The 20,412-nt window shown below is 37.5% G+C and overlaps 4 protein-coding genes across 4 annotated transcripts; 3 read left to right on the top strand and 1 right to left on the bottom strand.

Annotated features, from left to right (window-relative positions):
• Positions 1–992: 992 nt before the first annotated feature.
• Positions 993–4,435, top strand: LOC125479024 (WRKY transcription factor 72B-like). The gene is made up of 5 exons (XM_048588027.1): positions 993–1,161; positions 2,206–2,289; positions 2,431–2,997; positions 3,128–3,241; positions 3,361–4,435. The coding sequence occupies exons 1-5, from the start codon at positions 1,042–1,044 to the stop codon at positions 4,114–4,116; spliced, it is 1,641 nt and encodes a 546-aa protein (XP_048443984.1). The 5' UTR covers positions 993–1,041; the 3' UTR covers positions 4,117–4,435.
• Positions 4,436–11,242: 6,807 nt separating this feature from the next.
• LOC125478838 (ubiquitin-conjugating enzyme E2 2) lies at positions 11,243–13,650 on the top strand. Its single transcript, XM_048587504.1, has 6 exons — positions 11,243–11,420; positions 12,002–12,143; positions 12,287–12,312; positions 12,701–12,790; positions 12,897–12,985; positions 13,237–13,650. The coding sequence occupies exons 2-6, from the start codon at positions 12,019–12,021 to the stop codon at positions 13,363–13,365; spliced, it is 459 nt and encodes a 152-aa protein (XP_048443461.1). The 5' UTR covers positions 11,243–11,420; positions 12,002–12,018; the 3' UTR covers positions 13,366–13,650.
• Positions 13,651–14,848: 1,198 nt separating this feature from the next.
• LOC125478848 (F-box protein SKIP23-like) lies at positions 14,849–16,048 on the top strand. The gene has a single exon (XM_048587521.1). It carries the CDS (start codon positions 14,993–14,995, stop codon positions 16,016–16,018), a length of 1,026 nt encoding a protein of 341 aa, XP_048443478.1. The 5' UTR covers positions 14,849–14,992; the 3' UTR covers positions 16,019–16,048.
• Positions 16,049–16,131: 83 nt separating this feature from the next.
• On the bottom strand, positions 16,132–18,636 carry LOC125478847. Its single transcript, XM_048587520.1, has 6 exons — positions 18,485–18,636; positions 18,297–18,399; positions 17,386–17,734; positions 16,774–17,248; positions 16,639–16,688; positions 16,132–16,471 (listed from the first exon to the last, which is right to left on the bottom strand). The coding sequence occupies exons 1-6, from the start codon at positions 18,519–18,521 to the stop codon at positions 16,430–16,432; spliced, it is 1,056 nt and encodes a 351-aa protein (XP_048443477.1). The 5' UTR covers positions 18,522–18,636; the 3' UTR covers positions 16,132–16,429.
• Positions 18,637–20,412: the final 1,776 nt, after the last annotated feature.

The following is a 20,412-nucleotide window of genomic DNA, read 5'->3' as shown; positions in this document are numbered from 1 at the left end:
AAATGCATGGACAAATGAATCCAAGAAGAAAAATTCTTGAACTGACCATAATACTTGTAATTAACACCCATAGTTTACCTAAATCTTAACTTTTCTCAGTAGATACAAAACCCTAATACCCCACCCCTGAAAATAAATCTACGGACAAGGTTTGACCATGACCCGATCCCCATGTGACTTTTGTAACATACGAAACTTCAAAGCCTTCAAACTATTCAAAGTTTTGTCTATAGGCAATGCTAGGAAGATTAAAAGGAAAATTAATGAAAATGACTTGAAAACTTTAAGTTTTAATGATAAGGACAAAATAAAGGGTAAAATGAATAGTACTAGGATTGACTTTTTAGTGTAAAAATGTGGTTTTTCATTAAAGTGAACAGTACCTTGGGTTTTTCGTTAAAACTCCCAAGATTAAATTGGTAAATTAAATGAGATGAAAGTTGATTATTTGATTATTACTTCAGTATTGATTAACATATTTATTTCTTAGTGGTGACACATTATTTAGTTTGCAAATTTAGTCTACAACCTTAATCTCCTTAGCATTACCCTTTGTCTTTCCTAGCATGTTATCTCAAACATTGACGTTAAATTCTCCTTCTTTGTTTTCTTCCTTTTTAACAAGATTATAATGAAATTGTTTATAATATTACTTAGCACAACAATTTAGTAATATTCATCTCAACTTTTAAGTAAAGAGGTTTTTAGTTCCACTCTCGTATGTGATGAGAAAACGGGTATCAAATTATAACTGACTCGACATATAGCATAGTCCAAATTTTAATGTAAGCGTAAATATATCGTTGTAGTGTGTATTTCTTTTGCTGCAATTGGAGAACGGGTGCAGTTCACATTTTGTGTGTGCCGTGGTCATTTAAATTATGAGCTTATTTTATAATAGTTATATAAGCTATCTCATCTGATATATGAGTTTAACAATTTTCAAACTTTTAAAGGGTTGAGTCAAACTGCACGCTGTCTATATAAGCAGAGTAGAGATTGAGGAGGCCCTAGAAAAAGGAGAGAAAACTGAAGAAAACAATGGAGGCTGCTTCGGGAAAGTCTAATAGCCGTGGAGCATCAGAGATGGAAGAGAAAAGAGTAGTACTTGAATCTATTAGTAGCGCTGATGATCAAGAAGCTGGTTACAAAGAAGACATTGTAAGTGAAAATAATAATAATAATAATAATAATAATATTGCATCTAAATTTGTTTCTGTTTTCTTTCCAAATCTATCAGAAATTCAAGAAATCTTGTATATATATGTTATACATGTGTGTGTGTGTGTGTGTGTATGTGTGTGGAGATTGAGCTTGTGATTTGGGAGAATTTATGCAATTTTTGAAGATTACAATCTATTTTTATCTTATTTCTACACACAGAAAAAAATTTTGGTGTGAGTTTTGATCTATAACAAGGGTTCTAAATGGCCAATATTTGTTATGGATTTTAACTTTATATATGTTAAGTACCTTTGAACTTGAAGGAAATATTATCCCTTTTTCTTGAAATCAATTTTTTTTTTTTTTTTGCCAAAGAAATCAATAGGCTTTTTAATGTTAGCATGATTTCTTGTATTATCTTTTTTATATAGTTCTTTTGAATTTCACGTAAATAAAACGTGGATAAATATCTTTCATCATATCCATTGGATTTAAATCCATCTCTCGCTGATCTGAATCTTCTCCCCAAGTTATTGGATTTACATGCATGCGCAACTTGATTAACTATATTTGAAAGGTAATTAAATCGTGAGCAGATACATATTTTTCATTATTAGAAGTCCATGAATTTAAGGTACATGTACCAACAATCAACATCCACAATTTGCTTTCATTATTTAACAAAGATAGTGAAGTATTGAAATGGGGTGGTGCCTAAACCAGAGCTAATTTGGCCATCTAGCTAGCGGTTTGAAGACAGGGATGTATGACTTATGGCTGCCTAGAGTTGTATGCTTTTGTTTTGAGTATAAGACCTTTGATTCAGATTAGGAATGATCATTTAATAAGAACCGAGCAACGGTGTTAATAGGGTTAGCCTAGTGGTGGCTAAATTCATGTAACAAAAAAAAAAAAAATGCAATGGTGTCCGGTTGATCATTATTAACTCTTATAATTTAAAATGTAACACTGCAGGTTTGATTATTCTTCAATCTTTCAATGAATTTTTATAACTATATATGTATGATACTAATTGAACAGATGTCAACCACAAGTAACATAAAGGGGTCCTCGGCGGAACCTGATCATTCAGTGGCATCTAATTCATCAAGTCTAAAGGAACAGGTACTTACGTTCACTTTGTTTATTATCACACACACGCGCACGCGCACACGCGCGTACACACACATACATACATATATATGAAGAAAACCAAAGGCTAGAGAGAACTAATTTTTCTGAGTTTATTTCTCAAATATTTCATAGGATTATCAGCTTGAATCTGCTAGAGCGGAAATTGGTAAAGTTAGAGAAGAAAACCGAAGGCTGAAGAAGTACCTGGATCGGATAACGGAGGACTACCAGACACTTCAAATGCAGTTCTATGACATTCAACAAAAAGCAAACAAGTCCAAGGACATTGCAATTCCAAGTACTATTAAGAAATATAACCAAGACGAGGAATCCGAGTTTGTGTCACTCAGCCTCGGATCATTTTCTGGAAAACCAAAATGGAACCAAAAGAATGATAAAAACCCTAGCACTAGTCAAGGGAAAGTAGAAAACGAGTCAGATGGAGAAAGCTTGTCTTTGGGGCTAGACTGCAAATATGAAGCAGCTAAGTCAAGTGCTACAACTGATCAAGTTCCCTTGGCAAATCCAAGCCCTGGAAGCAGCCTTGAAGAAGTGCCCAAGGAAGAAGCTGGTAAGACTTGGCTACCAAAAAAGGTTCTCAAGACAATGAGATCAAGTGCTATAGAAGATGAAGTTGCGCAACAGAGCCCAGCCAAGAAAGCTAGGGTTTCAGTGAGAGCTAGATGTGACACCCCAACGGTTAGTTTACACACATATTAGTGATATTAAGTAGTTTAAATGCATGCAATTAAAAATGGAATTCACTAAAGATTGGTTAATTGTAACCATGAGATTTTATTTACTAAAGTATAATTTTACTTGGACACAGATGGACGATGGATGCCAATGGAGGAAATATGGGCAAAAGATTGCAAAAGGAAATCCATGGCCTCGTGCTTACTACCGTTGCATCATTGCACCTTCGTGTCCAGTAAGAAAACAGGTAAATGCATGCACCTCACTGTGTCGGTGAGTGACACATCACCTGTCACATAATATGATACACTGTATGGTATCTAAAACTATTTTGTACGCTAATTTTTTGATTTGCAATTAATTTAGGTACAAAGGTTTGCAGAGGACATGTCCATCTTAATCACCACCTATGAAGGAACACACAATCACCCACTTCCAATGTCAGCCACAGCTATGGCTTCCACTACCTCTGCAGCTGCTTCCATGCTATTATCCGGTTCATCATCTTCAATCTCTGGCCGCCTGAACCCATCAACAATCGCTGTGCACGATCTTCATGGTTACAATTTCTACCTTTCTGACAACTCAAAATCCAGATTCTACAAACCCAACTCTTCACTCTCATCTTCTCTCCCAACAATCACCTTAGACCTCACTTCAAACCCTTCATCACCATCCAATTCCTTGTCCCATTTCAACAAATTCTCTTCTTCATCAAGTTCTTCCCGTCAACTTTACCCTTCCACCAGCCTCAACTTTGGATCAAATTCTGAGTCGAACACCAACACGTCTTGGAGGACCCGCTTACCCGAGTTACCTCCATACAATATCAGTAACAAGAATCAAATTGCACCACTAAGTAGTCCTGGAATCAGGCAGCAGCCCCTGCAAAACAGCATGTACCAAAACTGCATGCAGAAGAATATTAACCCCAACCCTAATCCCCCTCGAGGAGTTCCGCATCAGTTTCAACCAGACTCTATTGCAGCTGCAACCGAGGAAATCACAGCTGACCCTAGCTTCCAATCCGCCTTAGCCACCGCCCTTACATCAATCATTGGCAACAACAGTACTGCTACTCTTTCTCCATTCCTTCAGTCACAGATAGGGAATAAACAGTAGCATTGGATGTGTTAGTGTGTAAATTGTGATATGATATGGTAGTGTAGTTCTAGCTCATATTACTAGAATAATTAGTTAAATGTTGATTTGGTTGTATCTTTCTTATTTGAGTCTCATAGGTCTTAAGTAAGTAAGGTGCCAAGTGTCTACATCTAATAGGGTGTAAGATGGAGGGCTGAGATTGTCTATGATGTATTTTGAATACTGCCAAAAGTGTATAACCGTTAGAAGTGTGAGTATTTTATTCTTACTCTCTCTCTCTAGCGGATATTATGGTGAATGTGTGTGAATGAAATAGCAGAGTCATATTCTCTATTGCCTTTCTCTTCTCTCTCACATCATCTTCCATCTTTGTACTGGAATTACTCTAAATTCCTTGTGAATCTGTGAAGTCATAGCTCACAGTGTACTGATTTCTTCCTCACTCTAACATGGCCTCAGAGCCAGGTTCGGTTTGAAAACTCTGGGCGTTAATTATGTGAGTGTTGATTCTCGCAACATCTCATTGTAAGGAAATCAGTGAGAGCGAGAGGTGCGATCTTAGTCTAACATGGCTAGGTTTGGTGGAGGGGAGCTTCATGCTCCTATATTTATAATTTCAATTGCTGGAAAATTCGAATGAAAACAATTTTCCGATCTCATGAGTTATGGAGTATTGTTGAGACGAGTTTTTCTTTTCCAGAGAAGGCGAAGGAAGAGATAACAGAGGCGAAGATGAAGCTACATCGTGAAAATCTGGTTGGGGATGCAAAGGCTTTTAGAATCATTCAAGGAGTCGTATTGGATCAAATTTTTCCACGCATTGCAACTTTGAAAACTGCAAAAGCAGCATAAGATGTTTAGAAGCAAGAGTTCGTAGGAGACAAACATGTACAATCTATGAAATTACAAGGTCTTTTTCGTGACTTTGTGTATACTCGTATGGGTGAAAATGAATCTCTAGCTGTATATCTGGCTAGGTTGTTTGATTTGATAAATCAGATTGTAACATCCCATATCGACCAAATGAGAAGGAGTGATGTGCCTTATATGTACATGCCTACCTCTTATAGCACGAGGCCTTTTGGAAACTCACTGGCTTCGGATTCCATCGAACTCCGAAGTTAAGTGAGTTTGGGCAAAAGCAATCCTAGGATGGATGACCCACTGAGAAGTTCTCGTGTGAGTTCCCAGAAACAAAACCGTGAGGGCGTGGCCAGGGCCCAAGGCGGACAATATCGTACTACAGTGGAGTCGATACTGGATCTGACAGACAATATCGTACTACAGTGGAGTCGATACTGGATCTGACACAGATGAAAAGTTATGGTGAAGATCTTAGTAATCAGAGAATTGTACAAAAGTTGTTGATCAGTTTACCCAAAAATATATGATAGTATAACTTCCGTTATAGAAAATACTAAAGATATTGATGCGATTGATGCACAAGATGTGGTTGCCATATTGAAAGGGTATGAACTGAGGTTAACTAGACATGGAGAAAGTAGTAATAAGTGTGCATTTGCTAGTCTGGATATTTCACCTAAGAATAGTAAATTTGGTAATCAAAATACCAACACTAGTGGAACAAAATTTCAGAAGAATTTCAAGTTCAAAGGGAAGCAATGGAATAACAAGTCCTCCAAGTGTAAGGAATGAAACTAGCAATATTGGTGGTGCTTGTAAATATTGTGATAGGCTACACTATGGATAGTGTTGGCTGAAAGCGAATGTAAAATGTCACAAGTATGACAAACTTGGTTATATTGCCAGGGTTTGCAATCTCAATAAGAATGTTCAACAAGGGAACTTTGCAAACAAAGTGGAAGAACCTAGAAATCTTTTCCTAGTTAAGCAAACAACTAAAGTGAAAACTGTGAGTGACATCTAGTATATAGACAGTGGATGTAGTAATCGTATAACCTCTAGAAAGGATCTACTTGTGGACATTGACAGAAGTATTAAAGCAAAAGTGCAAGTTGGCATATGGGTTCTCGTTGATGTGAAAGGCAAAGGAACTCTTGTTAATGACACTGAGAAGGGGAAAAAGTATATAAAAGAAGTCATGCTAGTACCTGGACTTGCAGAGAATTTACTCAGTGTTGGACGAATGACTAAACATGGGTATTTTCTTGTGTTTGGTGACTATAAGGTGGATATCTTTGACAACAGGACATTGACAAACTTGGTGGTGAGTGTGAAGCAAAAGAGAAACATGTGCTTTCCACTAGTATTCAAATCTAATGATCAATTGGTATTAAAGGCTAATGTGCAGCGATGTGCTACAATGTGGCATAGAAGATTTGGACACCTAAATTATAGGAGTCTGAAGCAGTTGCAGGAACATGATATGGTTCTTGGATTACCTATAATGCATGACAGTGAATGTGTGTGTCAAGGATGTGCATTGAGAAAGAATCACAGGGAGTCTTTTTCAAAAGAATCAACTTGGAGAGCAAATATGTTACTGGAGCTAATACACTCAAATATGTGTGGCCTTATGCAAACACCAAAAATGAGTGGAAATAGATACTTCATTACATTCATTAATGACTACTCAAGGATGTGCTGGATCTATTTCTTGAAACACAAGTCAAAAGTCTTCTATGTGTTTAAGAAGTTTAAGGCTACGGTAGAGCTTTAAAGTGGTTATTCTGTGAAGAAATTGAGAACATATAGGGGTGGAGAATTCACTTCGAGTAAATTTGAAAAGTTCTATGAATCTTTGGGATTGGAGAGGCAGCTCACTATTGCATACTCTCCACAACAGAATTGAGTTGTAGAAAGGAAGAACATAACTATAGTGGAGATGGCAAAATGCATATATGTTGCATGAGAGGTCTTCCATAAAATCTATGGGGTGAAGCAATGAACACATCTATGTATTTGCTAAACAAATGCCCCACAAAAGCATTGAAGAATATTACACCCTTTGAGAAGTTTAGTGGAAGAAAACCTAGAATTAAACACCTGAGAATGTTTGGCTCAGTGTGTTATTCTCTTGTTCCAGAAAATCTAAGACATAAACTGGAAGAAACTAGTGTCATTGGTATCTTCATTGGATATGGCACTTGTGAGAAAGGGTATAGAGTGCTTAATCCTGAAACATAGAATGTGATACTCTCAAGGGATGTGATTTTTTTTTATGAGAATGGTAAATGGGACTGGGAGAAACATAAAGTCAAGGAATTGTGCATTCCATTTTCTGGAAATGAATCTTTGGAAATGAATAAAGTTGATGAAGATGTTATATCTAGAGGTTCTCAATTTAAAATTGAAGGCTCTCTAACTACTGCCTATGGTGAATCAAGCAGTGCTATTTCTACATCTTAGTATGATTATACTCCACTGAGATATAGAAACTTGAGTGAGATTTATGCGAGATGTCATGTGTGTATCATTGAACCAGAGTGTTATAATGAAGCTGCACAAGATGAAGCATGGAAGAAGGCAATGGAATATGAATTTGGCATGATTGAGAAGAATCAAACTTGGGAACTGGTAAGAAAACCATTCGATAAGCCTGTGATTGGTGTGAAATGGGTGTATAAAAGGAAGTTGAACTTAGATGGCTCAGTTCAAAATAACAAAGCTAGACTTGTTGCAAAAGGCTATGCACAAAAGCTTGTGATAGATTATAATGAAACCTTTGCACCTGCTGCTAGGTTAAACACAATAAGAACTTTGATTGGATTGGCTGCAAAGAACAAGTCGAAACTATTTCAACTGGACGTGAAATCAGCTTTCTTAAATGGTGTGCTAGAAGAGGAGGTGTATGTAGATCAACTAGATGGGTTCATTGTGAAATGAGAGGAGGATAAGGTTTACAAACTGCACAAGGCCTTATATGGTTTAAAACAGACACATAAGCTTAGTATGGAGAGATAAATTCATACTTTACACTGTGTGGTTTCAAAAAGAGCACTAGTGAGGCAACATTGTGTACCAAGTGTAGAGGAGACTCAGAGATGATTATAGTATCAATTTATGTTGATGATATAATATACACTGGAAGCTGTCAAGAGTTAATGGATGAATTCAAAACTGATATGATGCATAAATATGAAATGACTGATATGGGCCTTCTACATCATTTCCTTGATATGGGAGTAATGCAAACTGAAGAATGCATTTTCATACACCAGAGAAAGTATGCCTCATCTCTGTTAAAGAAATTTAGACTTTAGGATTGTAAACCCATTAGCACTCAACTTGTACCAAGTGATAAACTGAGGAAAGAGTTGCGGATGAAGCCCAGTGTAGAAAAATTATAGGGAGTTTATTGTATCTCACAACAATTAGACCTAACATAATGCATGTTGTATGTTTGTTAGCAAGGTTTATGCATTGTCCTACTAACAAGCATTATGGGACAGTAAAGAGAATTCTAAGATATGTTCAGGGGACTCTTGATTTTGGCTTGGAGTACAAGAAAGGCAAAGGAGTAATTTTGATAGGATTCTGTGATAGTGATTGGAGTGGTTCAGAAGAAGACATGAAAAGCACATCTGGGTATGCTTTTACCTTTAGCAGTGGAGTTTCTCTCTTGGGCTTTAGTCAAACAACAATGTGTTACCTTATCCACAGCTAAAGCAGAGTATATTAGTGCATCTGAGGAAACAACACAGGCTACTTGGCTAAGATTTGTTCTGGAAGACTTTGGTGAAGTGCAATCTGTTGCAACACCAATGAACTGTGACAATACTTCAGCCATTGCTATCACCAAGAATCCTATCTTTCATCAGAAAAGCAAGCATATAAACAGAAGGTACCACTTCATAAAAGAGGCATTGCAACAAGGAGTGATCGATTTGGTTCACTGTCCTACAAAGGAGCAAGTTGCTGATATCTTTACAAAGGCAGTAGCAAGGGAGTTATTCACCTATCTCAGAGAACTTCTTGGTGTGAAGTCAGTTCATAATTTAAAGGGGGATGTTAGTGTGTAAATTGTGATTTGATATGGCAGTGGTAGTTCTAGCTCATATTGCTAGAATAATTAGTTAAATGTTGATGTGGTTGTATCTTTCTTATTTGAGTCTCATAGGTTTTAAGTAAGTAAGTTGCCAAGTGTCTATATCTCATAGGGTGTAAGATGGAGGGCTGAGATTGTCTTTGATGTATTTTAAATACTGCCAAAAGTGTATAACCATTAGAAGTGTGAGTATTTTATTCGTACTCTCTCTCTCTAGCAGATATTATGGTGAATGTGTGTGAATGAAATAGCAGAGTCATATTGTCTGTTGCCTCTCTATTCTCTCTTACATCATCATCTTCCATCTTTGTACTGGAATTACTCTAAATTCCTTGTGAATCCGTGAAGTCATAGCTCACAGTGTACTGATTTCTTCCTCACTTTAATAGGATGTGCATCAAGCTATTTGAACAAAACAACTCCAGAGAATTCGCAGCTCGGGAGCCTAATGTTTCTGCCACCTTCATTCCCATTTTCAAGTACCCCCAAGAGTGCATCGATCTACATCATCTGACGTTACTAGAAGCCACAAGAGTTTATAGTTCTTGAATTGAATAATAATATTTATTAATTTGTTAATAATTAATTAATTCAAACAAGGTAATTAAACTGAGTTTGAATTTTTGTGTATTAGTTTGTTTTTTTAAGATACAAAGTGGTGATGGTATGGCTGTAAATTGTCTTTACTCCTAAACGTGGATATACGTGAAAAGGATTGACAACGAGATTAGCTGACATAAGCTTTGATATTTTTAATTAAGTGTTGCGCGACCAAATACATCTCTATCACTTTGGTGTACCCCTTTTTTTTTTGGACAAGAATTGATAGCAATTTTTCATTGAGACGATAACAGTTACAAAAATGGTTATATGGATATATTCTTCAGTGACGGTAGATAAACGCTCTGCGACGCTTAATGTGAAAGTGGCGAAATGAAAACGAGACATAATGAAAACGAGGTGAAAAGGTGAAATTAAAACCCAACCAAGCCCCACCGTAAGTTCTTTGCTTGATATGATCTGCATCCTTTTTCAGCTAGCTCGTGACTTGTAAGGGAGTCAATGAAGGAGCAAGAGGAAATGACAACATTTTTAGCAACGCATGGTTGGTGTGTCATGAATACAGTGTGATTATAATTTGTAAAGAGCAAACCATACATTGTATTCCTGGTTCATGAATGCAATGTCTTTCTATGAATCTCATGCTCGTCGATGAGACTGTTGTCTATGTACAAGTATGATATTTGATAATGAATTGTCAATTAATACTTGTCTTTCCTTAATACGAATGTTGTGTAAGAATAAGCATCAGTATCAGTATGGAGAATCGGTTATTGGTTTCAAGTTTGGATAGAAAGACTTGATAAGAATGGATTATTAATCCATGTTGTTCTAGGATTAAAAGAACAAGAAACTGAATTTACTATGGAAACGAATTTAGTTTCATAGGATTGTGTTTTATATATACTGGCCTACGTTCTCACAGATATAATGCTCAATTTTGAACTAAGACCCATTATTAGTTTGCGCCTTTTTTTTTTCTTTTCTGGGGAGAGGATTGTTCTTTGTTGCTGATATTGATCATGGCATCATCATGAACTGAAGCATCTCTATGTATGTTCTCCATGTATAATGGTTGTGAAATATGGTTTGTGTTTTGATGGTTGTGACTCATATCACATGATGCCGGATTCTATGTTAATTCTAACAAGTTATTCATATAATCATGTGTCAATGTTATCGTTAATGTTACACTGTTAAAATTTATCTTATTTTACAATGAACTTCATATGCATTAACGGTTGACAATTGTCCATACACTAGTATCATTATCAAAATTCAAACTCAGAACTTTACGTGCAAGAACAAATGCTCCTCTGACTCGAATGCAAGGTTTGATACTTACAGTCAAATCATATGACAACCCAAAGATGGATCATGATATGAGAATGGTAGCTCTTGAGCCTCTCAAAGAAATAGAAACACCACAAAAATGAAAAAGAAAAAGGGTAGAGACAATATTCCTCCCTTCACATTTTTAGGAGAAAAGCTGACAAAGAAACGGAAGGGCAGCTAGCATGTAGGGACGGTGCTGAGTAGACCGACCCCAACCGCACCACAAAATTCCCAAATTCTTACACTTGATATTGATATAATAAAGCTAAATTACAAAACAAAACTCCACCCTCTCTCTCCCTCACAGTGGCTCTGTGTTCCTCTCCCCACCAAACCTAATGGCTTCGGCTTCGATCTGATCAAACCCACCTCGGAAACCCCTTCTTTGATTACCATCTTCAGCAACCCAATTCGGAGACTGCTCGGATCGGGACCTCTCGGAGATTCGGAGCTCCAGGTGAGATAATCTTCCTCTAATTTTCCCCAAATTGTGTTCAATCTCTGTTGTTTTAATTTATTTTCCATTTTACTGTTAAAATTGATTGATATTTTAGGCGTTAGCGCATGTATAAACAGAAAAATTCAATTTTTGTGTTGGATTGGGGTCAAATTGTCTAGCTTTATTGGCTTTTTGGTACCCTGAGTATTTGTAATCTGAATATGAATTTACGGTGTTTTTGTTGGTGTTGAATTAGTGAAGAAAGGATGCTTCTTTACGTTGTCATGCATATTTATAAACATCTGAGAAGCTGCTTAATTGAAGTGAAATTTCCAGTTTTTGAGCTTGATTTCAGGTCTTGAGATTTGAATATGTCTGTGCTTAGCTCAGCTGAGCTATCTACGGCGTAATTAAAAGTATTTGTATTGGTAATTATGTGTTTCCGTTGCGCAAATTGAGTTGCCCCAATATCTGTTGTATGCAATGTGGTGTAGAAAAGTGGTTTTTGATGTTGCATTGGAAAACAAGATGAAATTGGTTTCATTCAATGCATAGTTAATCTAAAATACGGTTTATTAAAATGGGTTGATGATATATAGGTGGTAGCAAATTAGCGATGTCGACTCCTGCAAGGAAGAGGCTGATGAGAGACTTCAAGAGGCTGCAACAGGACCCGCCTGCAGGGATTAGTGGGGCTCCCCATGATAACAATATAATGCTGTGGAATGCTGTTATATTTGGGTAAGTTGGAAAATTGCAATGAGTATAAGAAATCTACTGTTGTTTTCTCTTCTATTACGCAACATTAATATTTCATTTTTTTGGGTATGTTTAAGTACGGTTGGATAAGCAATTTCTCGTTTCTTGTCTGGTTTGGATTGCAGTCCGGATGATACTCCTTGGGATGGAGGTCAGTTAATCCTTGCACTGAACTTTTGATTATGTTCTTATGGGCTATTTTATTCACCATTTTATATTCAGGGTTGGAGACAAACAGCCTGTACAGAACTTATGTTATGCTCTGGTTAATAGCGTGGAATCACTATTTCTGTTTCTTTTGATTTTAATGAGTTTATACTTTCATCATGATGAATTATTTAGATCGCAGTCGGATGTATTATTTATTTCACCAAGTTCTTAAAATTTTTTACTTTCCAATTATAACTAATAAATTTCCTCCTTTGTTTGTGTAGTTGTGCCGTTTTTCTCATTGACGTGACAATTGTATGCATAGTTCTGTTAAATAAGCTTAATTATGTTGATATATACATTAAATAACTTTCCTTGGAGCTATACAGGCACGTTTAAGTTGACTCTTCAGTTTACCGAGGATTATCCGAACAAACCACCAACAGTCCGATTTGTTTCTAGAATGTTTCATCCAAATAGTAAGTTGGAGCACACAAATATTTGATATGAGCATTTGCTTTGTGTTAATTGTTAAACATTTCTCCTGTGGTTTCTAAATTCAAATTTTCTTTCAAATTTGGTCAGTTTACGCGGATGGAAGTATTTGTTTGGATATTTTACAGAATCAATGGAGTCCTATATATGACGTGGCAGCTATCCTCACGTCTATCCAGGTATGTTTGATTGTGTGCATAGCATTGTTGTTTCCTTGGTTATATTTGTGAATTCAAAAAGCACGTAGCCAGGTATACATGTGGCAAGAAGCATCTATAAAGCTTATAACTAAAATGAGATCGTCTTTGGGGTGTTAAAATTTTGTTTCTGCACCTTAGTGTCTCAAGGAAGGATATAGTAGTACCCTACAAATATAAACAGCGGTGTATACGTTGGGAAGATCCTAACTGTTTGCATATGCTTATTGCAGTCGCTACTATGTGATCCGAACCCAAACTCTCCTGCAAATTCAGAAGCTGCTCGCATGTTTAGTGAGAACAAGCGTGAGTACAACCGAAGAGTGAGGGAAATTGTGGAACAGAGTTGGACAGCAGACTAACCCCATCATGGGAGAGCTTGTAGGACAGTCCGAATTTGTTCGAAGGTATCTTATGAGTAGCATTGTTACTCTGAGCATCATTGTGCAAACTTATCAACATTTATCCTGTATTTTCAATGTTTTCTTCCCTAATCACGACGCTTAGGACTTGCTTTGTCTTTTAAGAATATGTCTTGCTAGTTGCCACTGGTGAAGCTCATGTAATATAGTGTTGTGTATCATTTGCATTGGTTTGTTATGAACTTGGGTCGGAATTTGAAATGAAAAAATAGCGGTTTACTGCAATACCAGCAATTATTTTTCTTGGTTGGGTCGGATTGGAAACAAGCATTCCAATTCCAATTCAAAGAGTTTCGGAATCATCTGTCATGCACGAAAATGAAGCGTTAGCGTTGCCTGGCATAGTCGTTTATCTTTTAGCTCAAGCAAAGTTTGTCATTTATTTTTATCCGAAGCGTTTGTGAATTTTTTTTTTTTTCCTCTGCATCATAGTCTGTGATTTGTGTTAGGGATTGGTTTGCAGAAGAGAATATCATGATTCAGAAGAAATTAAGAAGCGACTAAAAGAAAATTAATTTATAAACAGAAGAAAGAAAGAAAAGAAAATTAATTAGCTAGGTTAATTAAGTTTTAACTATATGTTTAGAAAATTTAATTTCTCATATAATCAGTAAAAATTAGGGCTCAGTTGACGGAAGTCCAAGTTTTCTTTGTTTTATTTTTATTTTTTGAATTAAGTGCATTTTTACATCCTCCACCTTTGGAAAGAGATCATTTTTGAATTTCTTCCACCAAATCCGCCCAATCAATCAATCCGAACTTTTGAAATTTGATCAAACGGCTAAAAACAGGGGGTTCTTTTAAAAGTGATAATAACTTTAGCTGTTTGATCAAATGTCAAGAATCTGAATTAGATGATTGGGTGAATTTGGTGGAAGGAATCCGGAGAGGATCCCTTTCCTCCACCTTTAAGTTTACGTGATTTTAACAGAGGACACAAATTTTCAAATTTTTTACGTTGTACTTTGAAAGTATAAATATTATACAAAAAAACAATTCAATAGCTAGATTGTTCGAAAAAGTTAAAGAGTTTTAAAGAGACGCATCAAATTGTGCCCGTGTAATCTGATGTGGGACAGTGCAATCAATAGATGTAGAGTTTTTATACAAAAGATCTCGATACAATTAGAAGCGAAAATATTTAATATAAGTTATGATTTGTTTTCTAAAAGACGAAACTATTTATTCAAATCTAAAAAACCTCTCCTACCCATCTGCTCTAGTCAATTATTGATAGTAAAAAACTTTTTATGTCGTTCTATAATTACAAAGAATGTTTTGCACTATATTGTAAAAATCCACGATTCACTATAAAAGTATATTTTGGACTTTCCAAACTTCAGCCCTAAGTTCTACTGTTTATATATGATGAACTTCCCAAACAAGTAATCAAAACTTAATAAAGCGGTCACTTCTCCTGGTCCAAGCTATTTGGGAACTCCACTGTGTGTGTGTGTGTATATATCTTCAGACTCGTTCCATCATTATTCAGAACTTCCATTACCTAGCTTGTACGTAGCTTTGTCATCTCCAGAAATCAAACCCTAATATTCGTTCACTACCCAACATGTTGGTCGACCTTGCCCACAATCCTCTCCCTCTCGACTTCCCATGGCTCATGCTTCCCGACCACCACCGTCACCACCACCACGACGTTCATGAAGGCGCTGAAGCTTACGAAAACCAAAACCTGAAGTGTTTCTTCAGCCTTTACACCCACCAAACCCACTGTCTCGAACTGCCGGAGGCTTTTGAAAAGACTGTATGTGGCTCGTCATCGGGGTGGCTAATCTTGCGCGATGAAACCACGTCGTTGGTCACCCTCCTCAACCCTCTCAACCGCGCCCAAATCGCTCTCCCACAGCTCTCCTCCTCTCCGTTTTACGATCAAGACCCTTCACGTGTTCTTCACAAAGCTGTGCTATCCTCAGACCCTTCTCGCGATCCGTTTGATTACAAAGTGTTGGCGATTTTCGGAGAGAAGCGAAGGCTCATATGCTACAAAGCGAGGGACAAGACATGGACAGTGCTACAAGATGCGGGGAATAACTATGAAGACATTATTTTGTTTAACGGGGAGGAGTTGCTTGCCACTACTGAGATTGGAAAGCTCGTTTCGTGCAATCTTGATGACGATGGCTGTTTTTCGCCGAGCGTTGATGAAATCGCTCCCCCTTTTACCTTCAAAGGAGGCAAAGTCTATCTTGTCGGCATTGGCGGAGAGCTCGTGATGCTGATAAGATTTGTGCAGGACAACCCCCGTTACGGCCATGAGACTTACGACTTTGAGGCTTACAGGTATGATCAGTTTGATAGCGAATGGGAACCCATCAATGTCTTAGGGGAGTGGACAATTTTCGTGGGGCATAACCACACTACCGCCATTAAAGCTCAAGATTTCAAGGGGCTAATAAAACCCAACTGTATCTATTTCACTGACGATAGTTTGGACATGGAAGATAGCTTGATGGTTGGCCACGATTCGGGAGTATTTAGCATGGAAGACAGAAAAATTGAGCCGCTCGGATGTGAATTGAGTGGATTCATGTATGTTTGGCCGCGTCCGGTCTGGTTTATGCCTAGCATGGCTTGAAACATGAATTATTTATTTTGAATCATGACATTCTGATTTGCAATTCAATCCAGAACATAAATCACAGGTTACTATACTGCAGAAAAGAAAAGAAAAAATCGCAAAAGCTCGGATAAAAAGAAATCACAAACTATACCTAAGCTAAAAAATACAAGATTATGCCAGAAAATAGTACAGACTTGACCATCAAATACTTTGGTTCAGCACAAGACATCACCAGCAAACTGTATCACAATAACCAAACAAAGCCCGGTTTTAATCCAACCGTAGACAAATACTACTGTTTAGCTTATAGACCAAAAAACTTTGAGCCTCCGATCCGAAATCTTTACACAGGAAACCCTCACAATGAACAAAATGAAGACAAACCCAACAAGAACATGAGAACAGGCATCAACATTTTCTGTATGTTTACACTTCAGTCACATTGATAGCTTCCGTTGAGGGAGCATCCTACAGCAGACAGATAAAGATACTGTCAGTGTTAATCAAATAAGATTTCTCTAAACGTCAAGAAGCCGATTCATTTCAGAAGAGTTTAGAGCAAATCAAATCGTAGTGTAACAAACAAGGCTAACTGATTATGCGAAATCATGGTGAACAAACAAAATTAAATTCACCTGGTTTTCTTTGTTCTCCTGAAGTCCTTCTGCAGCAGGGTTAATTGAGTCTGCGGCAACGTTGAACCATCAAATAATGCACACCAAAGTAACAAGGAAAGATGATTACACATAGGACACACTCGACGCACTAACCTTGTTCACAAGCAGTTTGATTCCCCTGCTTCTTCTTCCTGTCCTTTACTTTGTTAGAATCTTGCACATTTGGCTTCTGGGGTTTCTTCACAGTAGACACGCGAGCTCCATTGTCAGATACAGGTCCTGAATTCGAAGTATTCTTCACCGAAGATGACCTGGTCCTGGCTGCCGGAGTGCTTTTCGAGGCAATCTCCTTCTTGGCTGTGGCCTTCTCTGGAGAAACTTGAGCAGCTTTAATGTTCAATGACTTGGGTTTCAGTTTCCCACTTGCCATTGTAGAAGAGCAGCTCTTGGCATCATCATCAGAAGATCGGGTCCCCTCTTCGGGCACCTGAGAACAGGTTTCGGAGACCTGAGCCTGCTCATTTACTGCAACACTTTTGCTCTCCAGTAATTCCTTCAGAGGGTCTTCGAGGTCACTAAGCTCGTAGCGATCAACATAAGATTTGAGCTCATAACGCAGTTGAAGAGACTGAAAAAATTTGAAAACGACAACAAAGTCAGTTCATCTCTCATTGACATGTAATTTATAGTGGATAAGAAGTCAAATGTTCAACCACAAAAGCAGGTGAAATGGGAAATTGAAACAATGGGACACACAAGTTGTACCTCACATTCAGCCTCCAAGGCTAGTTTGAAAAACCCGAGTGAAATCGAGTGCTTGCCAGCAGCCTCAGACAGCTTAATCTGCTGCAGCCAGTAAGATGGTGAGGCCAGAACATTGAACTTCTTCCGGCTTGTTGGTCTAGAAACATCAGAAGAAGCTGGGGAGTCACTTCTCACAGACCTCCTTGATCTAGCCTCGGAAATCACAGTGATGTTGCCACCAATTTTCGGAGCTGGAGTAGTGGGCGGCTTGGAAGGAATGGAAAACCTTCGGGTCGGCTTGGCAGGCTTGTCCTTGCCAGAGAGATCAAGAACCCCCACACTTTTACTCATATTTGATGCAGGCCTTCCCCTAAAACATAGTTAACATCCCACATAAACCTCAACCAATTATCGGTCGTGTGTTTCTAAGCAAAACCAGTCTGCTTATGCAGAAAATACACAACCAGGGTGAAAAATCACAAGGGAATTGGGACTAATCTATAGCTTAACAAGTGACTTTTGTAACCCCAAAACCCGAAAAATGTAACGCGTAACTCTATTCTCAAGCGACAAAACCTATCAGCAATTAGCAGATATAGACTGCCAAAGATTGCAAAACACAGTACAAACTCAGCATTGCTCAAGCAGTACCACCAATTATCCGCAACAAAAGTTTGATTCTGTTTCCCTAAAATCAATTAGCATTTGCTAATATACCATCAAAATTTTCAATTTTTGTGAATTGGGGACACCTTACATGTCTAAAATTTCCTCCAATATTTGATTTTTCACCCCAATTTGATCAATTAAATGGCTTTGCTTACTGCTATCCTCGAAACATGTACTCGAAACCATCCCCATCACCAGATTCAAATTGCAAGTGGAATCATATAAAACATCAGCCCTATCACATCGCCATCGTCAAATCATACCTCTTGGTGGCAGAATTGTTAGAGGAGGGTTCAGTGGCCGCCACCGGCGGCTTCTCCTCCTTCGATTTAGTCCCCGAACGGAGAGCATACCGAAGAAGCTTTCCTGAAACAACCAGCACCCACACCCCAATTTCACAACAATTTTCATAAAATCCACAAAACAAACCCCACAAAGATTTTGAATTTACCAGACTGGGCAGATTGTGCAGATTGTGGCTCCTCCATTCGATCGATGAATCGATTGATTTTTCGAAATTCTTCTTCTTTCCTTCACTTGTGTAAGCAGCAATGAATCAGACACCGGCTTTTATATTCAATTTCCCTCTTTTTCCTTTTTTTTTTCCCCTTTTTTTTTTTTTTTTTTTTGAGTTAATTGTTTGGGCGGGAATACTGTAGGAATACCCACAAGGCAAACTCAAATTCTGCCACACGCGCCTTAACGACGGAATCTCCCCTACTCGCGTTCTTATGCGAGCATGTCCTGAACATTATCCACGTGTCAGAATATTGTTCGCCACAGTGGCCTTAGTCAGCGGACTTTGGAGCGGATGGGATCTACGATCTGATGTGGACGCGTGGACGACTCACGCGTGTGATGATGAAGGTAACGGCTGGCGCCTCACGGGGCCCGTTGATTTTATAATTTTAGGAGATAAAATTCGAAATTTCGAATTTCAAATCGCGAGCCGTTAAAACTGCTTTTGCGGTTGAGAATTTAGAAGAGGTAGGACTAGTTTGGTATTGCTGTGCTTTGAAAAAAAACTGTTTCTGTTGTGCTGTGAGAATAAGCAGCTGTGAAATAAAGCAGCAGAGTGTTTGGTAAATTTTTTTGTAAAAGTGCTTTTGAAAAAAAAAAGTAGTATTAGAGTGTTTGGTAAACTTTTATGTAAAACAGATGTGAAAAAAAGCCAGTTTTTCAAAGCTAGGTTTTGCAGCTTCTTGTTTTTGGCTTTTTTTCATCCAAAACTGTGAAAAAAAAGCTGAAGCTGAGTGTTTACCAAACACAAAAACAGCTCCCAGCTTTTTTTTAGAGCACCTTTTTTCAGAATCACCTCAGTACCAAACCAGGTCGTAGACGGATGGCGTTTTTTCAGCTTTTACCTTTTGTCTCCCGGTCAAAAATTAAAAAATAAATAAATAAAATGTTGTTTTCTTTGGGTTGATCCGAGTGATTCCATGATCATGTTCGTTTATGATACATGGTGAAATCAGAAATTATTAAAATTTAAATTAAACATAAATAGTATTTAATAAAAACTGACCGTATGATATATCATGAATGGACATGATCATGGAATCCCGCAGATTTCCAGAAAAAGGATCCGACGAGGATCTTTTTCCGCTTTCTTTGTCATTTGGGTCGCACTTGCTTTTGGAATGGGCTTGGACATGCATGATGGGTGAGACTCTCCAGCCCATTGGGCCAAACACGAAATAGGTGTGATCACGCGCACATCCCCTTTGCTTGGTCCATCCCCCATTTATTAGACCAACTCCAATGGTTTGGTTAAAAATCAAAATTTGAGTTTCAAACCCCTCAAAGCTTCTCCAATAATTGGGTTAAAAAATGTTTAAGAGTTATTTTTTGGCCAAATTTAGCCTAGAAAATGAGTCGAGGATAGTAGTTGGGACCTAACTGTGGAACTCAGAAGTTGGCGATGTCAGCCACTTGCAGAAAGACCAATGACTATTTTTTTTATCGGATGTCCCACGTGGTTGAACAATTGGTTGATTCAACTGTCCAGATTTTTTTTATTATAAATCAAACTTATAAATACATTAAATTCGATGAATGAGATCGAATATGAATTTTATGGGCTAAAAATTCAAGCTTTAACCCCAATTATTAGAGTTGGTCTTATTGGAAAATCCTACAAGTCTGACAACGTGAAGTTTTTACTGAAAATTTTATCTACATAAAAATTCAATTGTTAATGAAATTTAAAAACAATAAAACATGTGTCGCATTATTAGTGATCCTGCGTAAGAATATGAAATTGTAACCAATAAGGGTCAAAATTTTATCTTATGCGAAATTGTCCTACTAGTGTAGTGTAATTACTATTTATCTTTGTTGGTTGGATTGACAACTTGATCCTAACTATATACATGATTT

Source organism: the organism of the source record quoted next, unplaced genomic scaffold (genome assembly GCF_019419815.1).
Source record: "Pyrus x bretschneideri cultivar Hongxiangsu unplaced genomic scaffold, Pyrus_bretschneideri_v1 Contig27, whole genome shotgun sequence".
In the NCBI taxonomy this organism is placed as follows: domain Eukaryota; kingdom Viridiplantae; phylum Streptophyta; class Magnoliopsida; order Rosales; family Rosaceae; genus Pyrus; species Pyrus x bretschneideri.
This window is presented reverse-complemented; position numbering and strand designations above follow the sequence as displayed.

What these genes read in the sequence shown, in the direction of transcription:
- LOC125478838 (XM_048587504.1), top strand. Translation starts at nt 12,019, where the DNA reads ATGTCGACTCCTGCAAGGAAGAGGCTGATGAGAGACTTCAAGAGGCTG. An exon ending in TGGAATGCTGTTATATTTGG is followed by an intron (nt 12,144 to 12,286) that starts GTAAGTTGGAAA and finishes TTTGGATTGCAG; the next exon opens with TCCGGATGATACTCCTTGGG. An exon ending in TAGAATGTTTCATCCAAATA is followed by an intron (nt 12,791 to 12,896) that starts GTAAGTTGGAGC and finishes AAATTTGGTCAG; the next exon opens with TTTACGCGGATGGAAGTATT.
- LOC125479024 (XM_048588027.1), top strand. Translation starts at nt 1,042, where the DNA reads ATGGAGGCTGCTTCGGGAAAGTCTAATAGCCGTGGAGCATCAGAGATG. An exon ending in CTGGTTACAAAGAAGACATT is followed by an intron (nt 1,162 to 2,205) that starts GTAAGTGAAAAT and finishes CTAATTGAACAG; the next exon opens with ATGTCAACCACAAGTAACAT. An exon ending in CTAGATGTGACACCCCAACG is followed by an intron (nt 2,998 to 3,127) that starts GTTAGTTTACAC and finishes ACTTGGACACAG; the next exon opens with ATGGACGATGGATGCCAATG.
- LOC125478848 (XM_048587521.1), top strand. Translation starts at nt 14,993, where the DNA reads ATGTTGGTCGACCTTGCCCACAATCCTCTCCCTCTCGACTTCCCATGG.
- LOC125478847 (XM_048587520.1), bottom strand. Translation starts at nt 18,521, where the DNA reads ATGGAGGAGCCACAATCTGCACAATCTGCCCAGTCTG. An exon ending in CCTTGGAGGCTGAATGTGAG is followed by an intron (nt 17,249 to 17,385) that starts GTACAACTTGTG and finishes AAATTTTTTCAG; the next exon opens with TCTCTTCAACTGCGTTATGA. An exon ending in TCAAACTGCTTGTGAACAAG is followed by an intron (nt 16,689 to 16,773) that starts GTTAGTGCGTCG and finishes ACGTTGCCGCAG; the next exon opens with ACTCAATTAACCCTGCTGCA.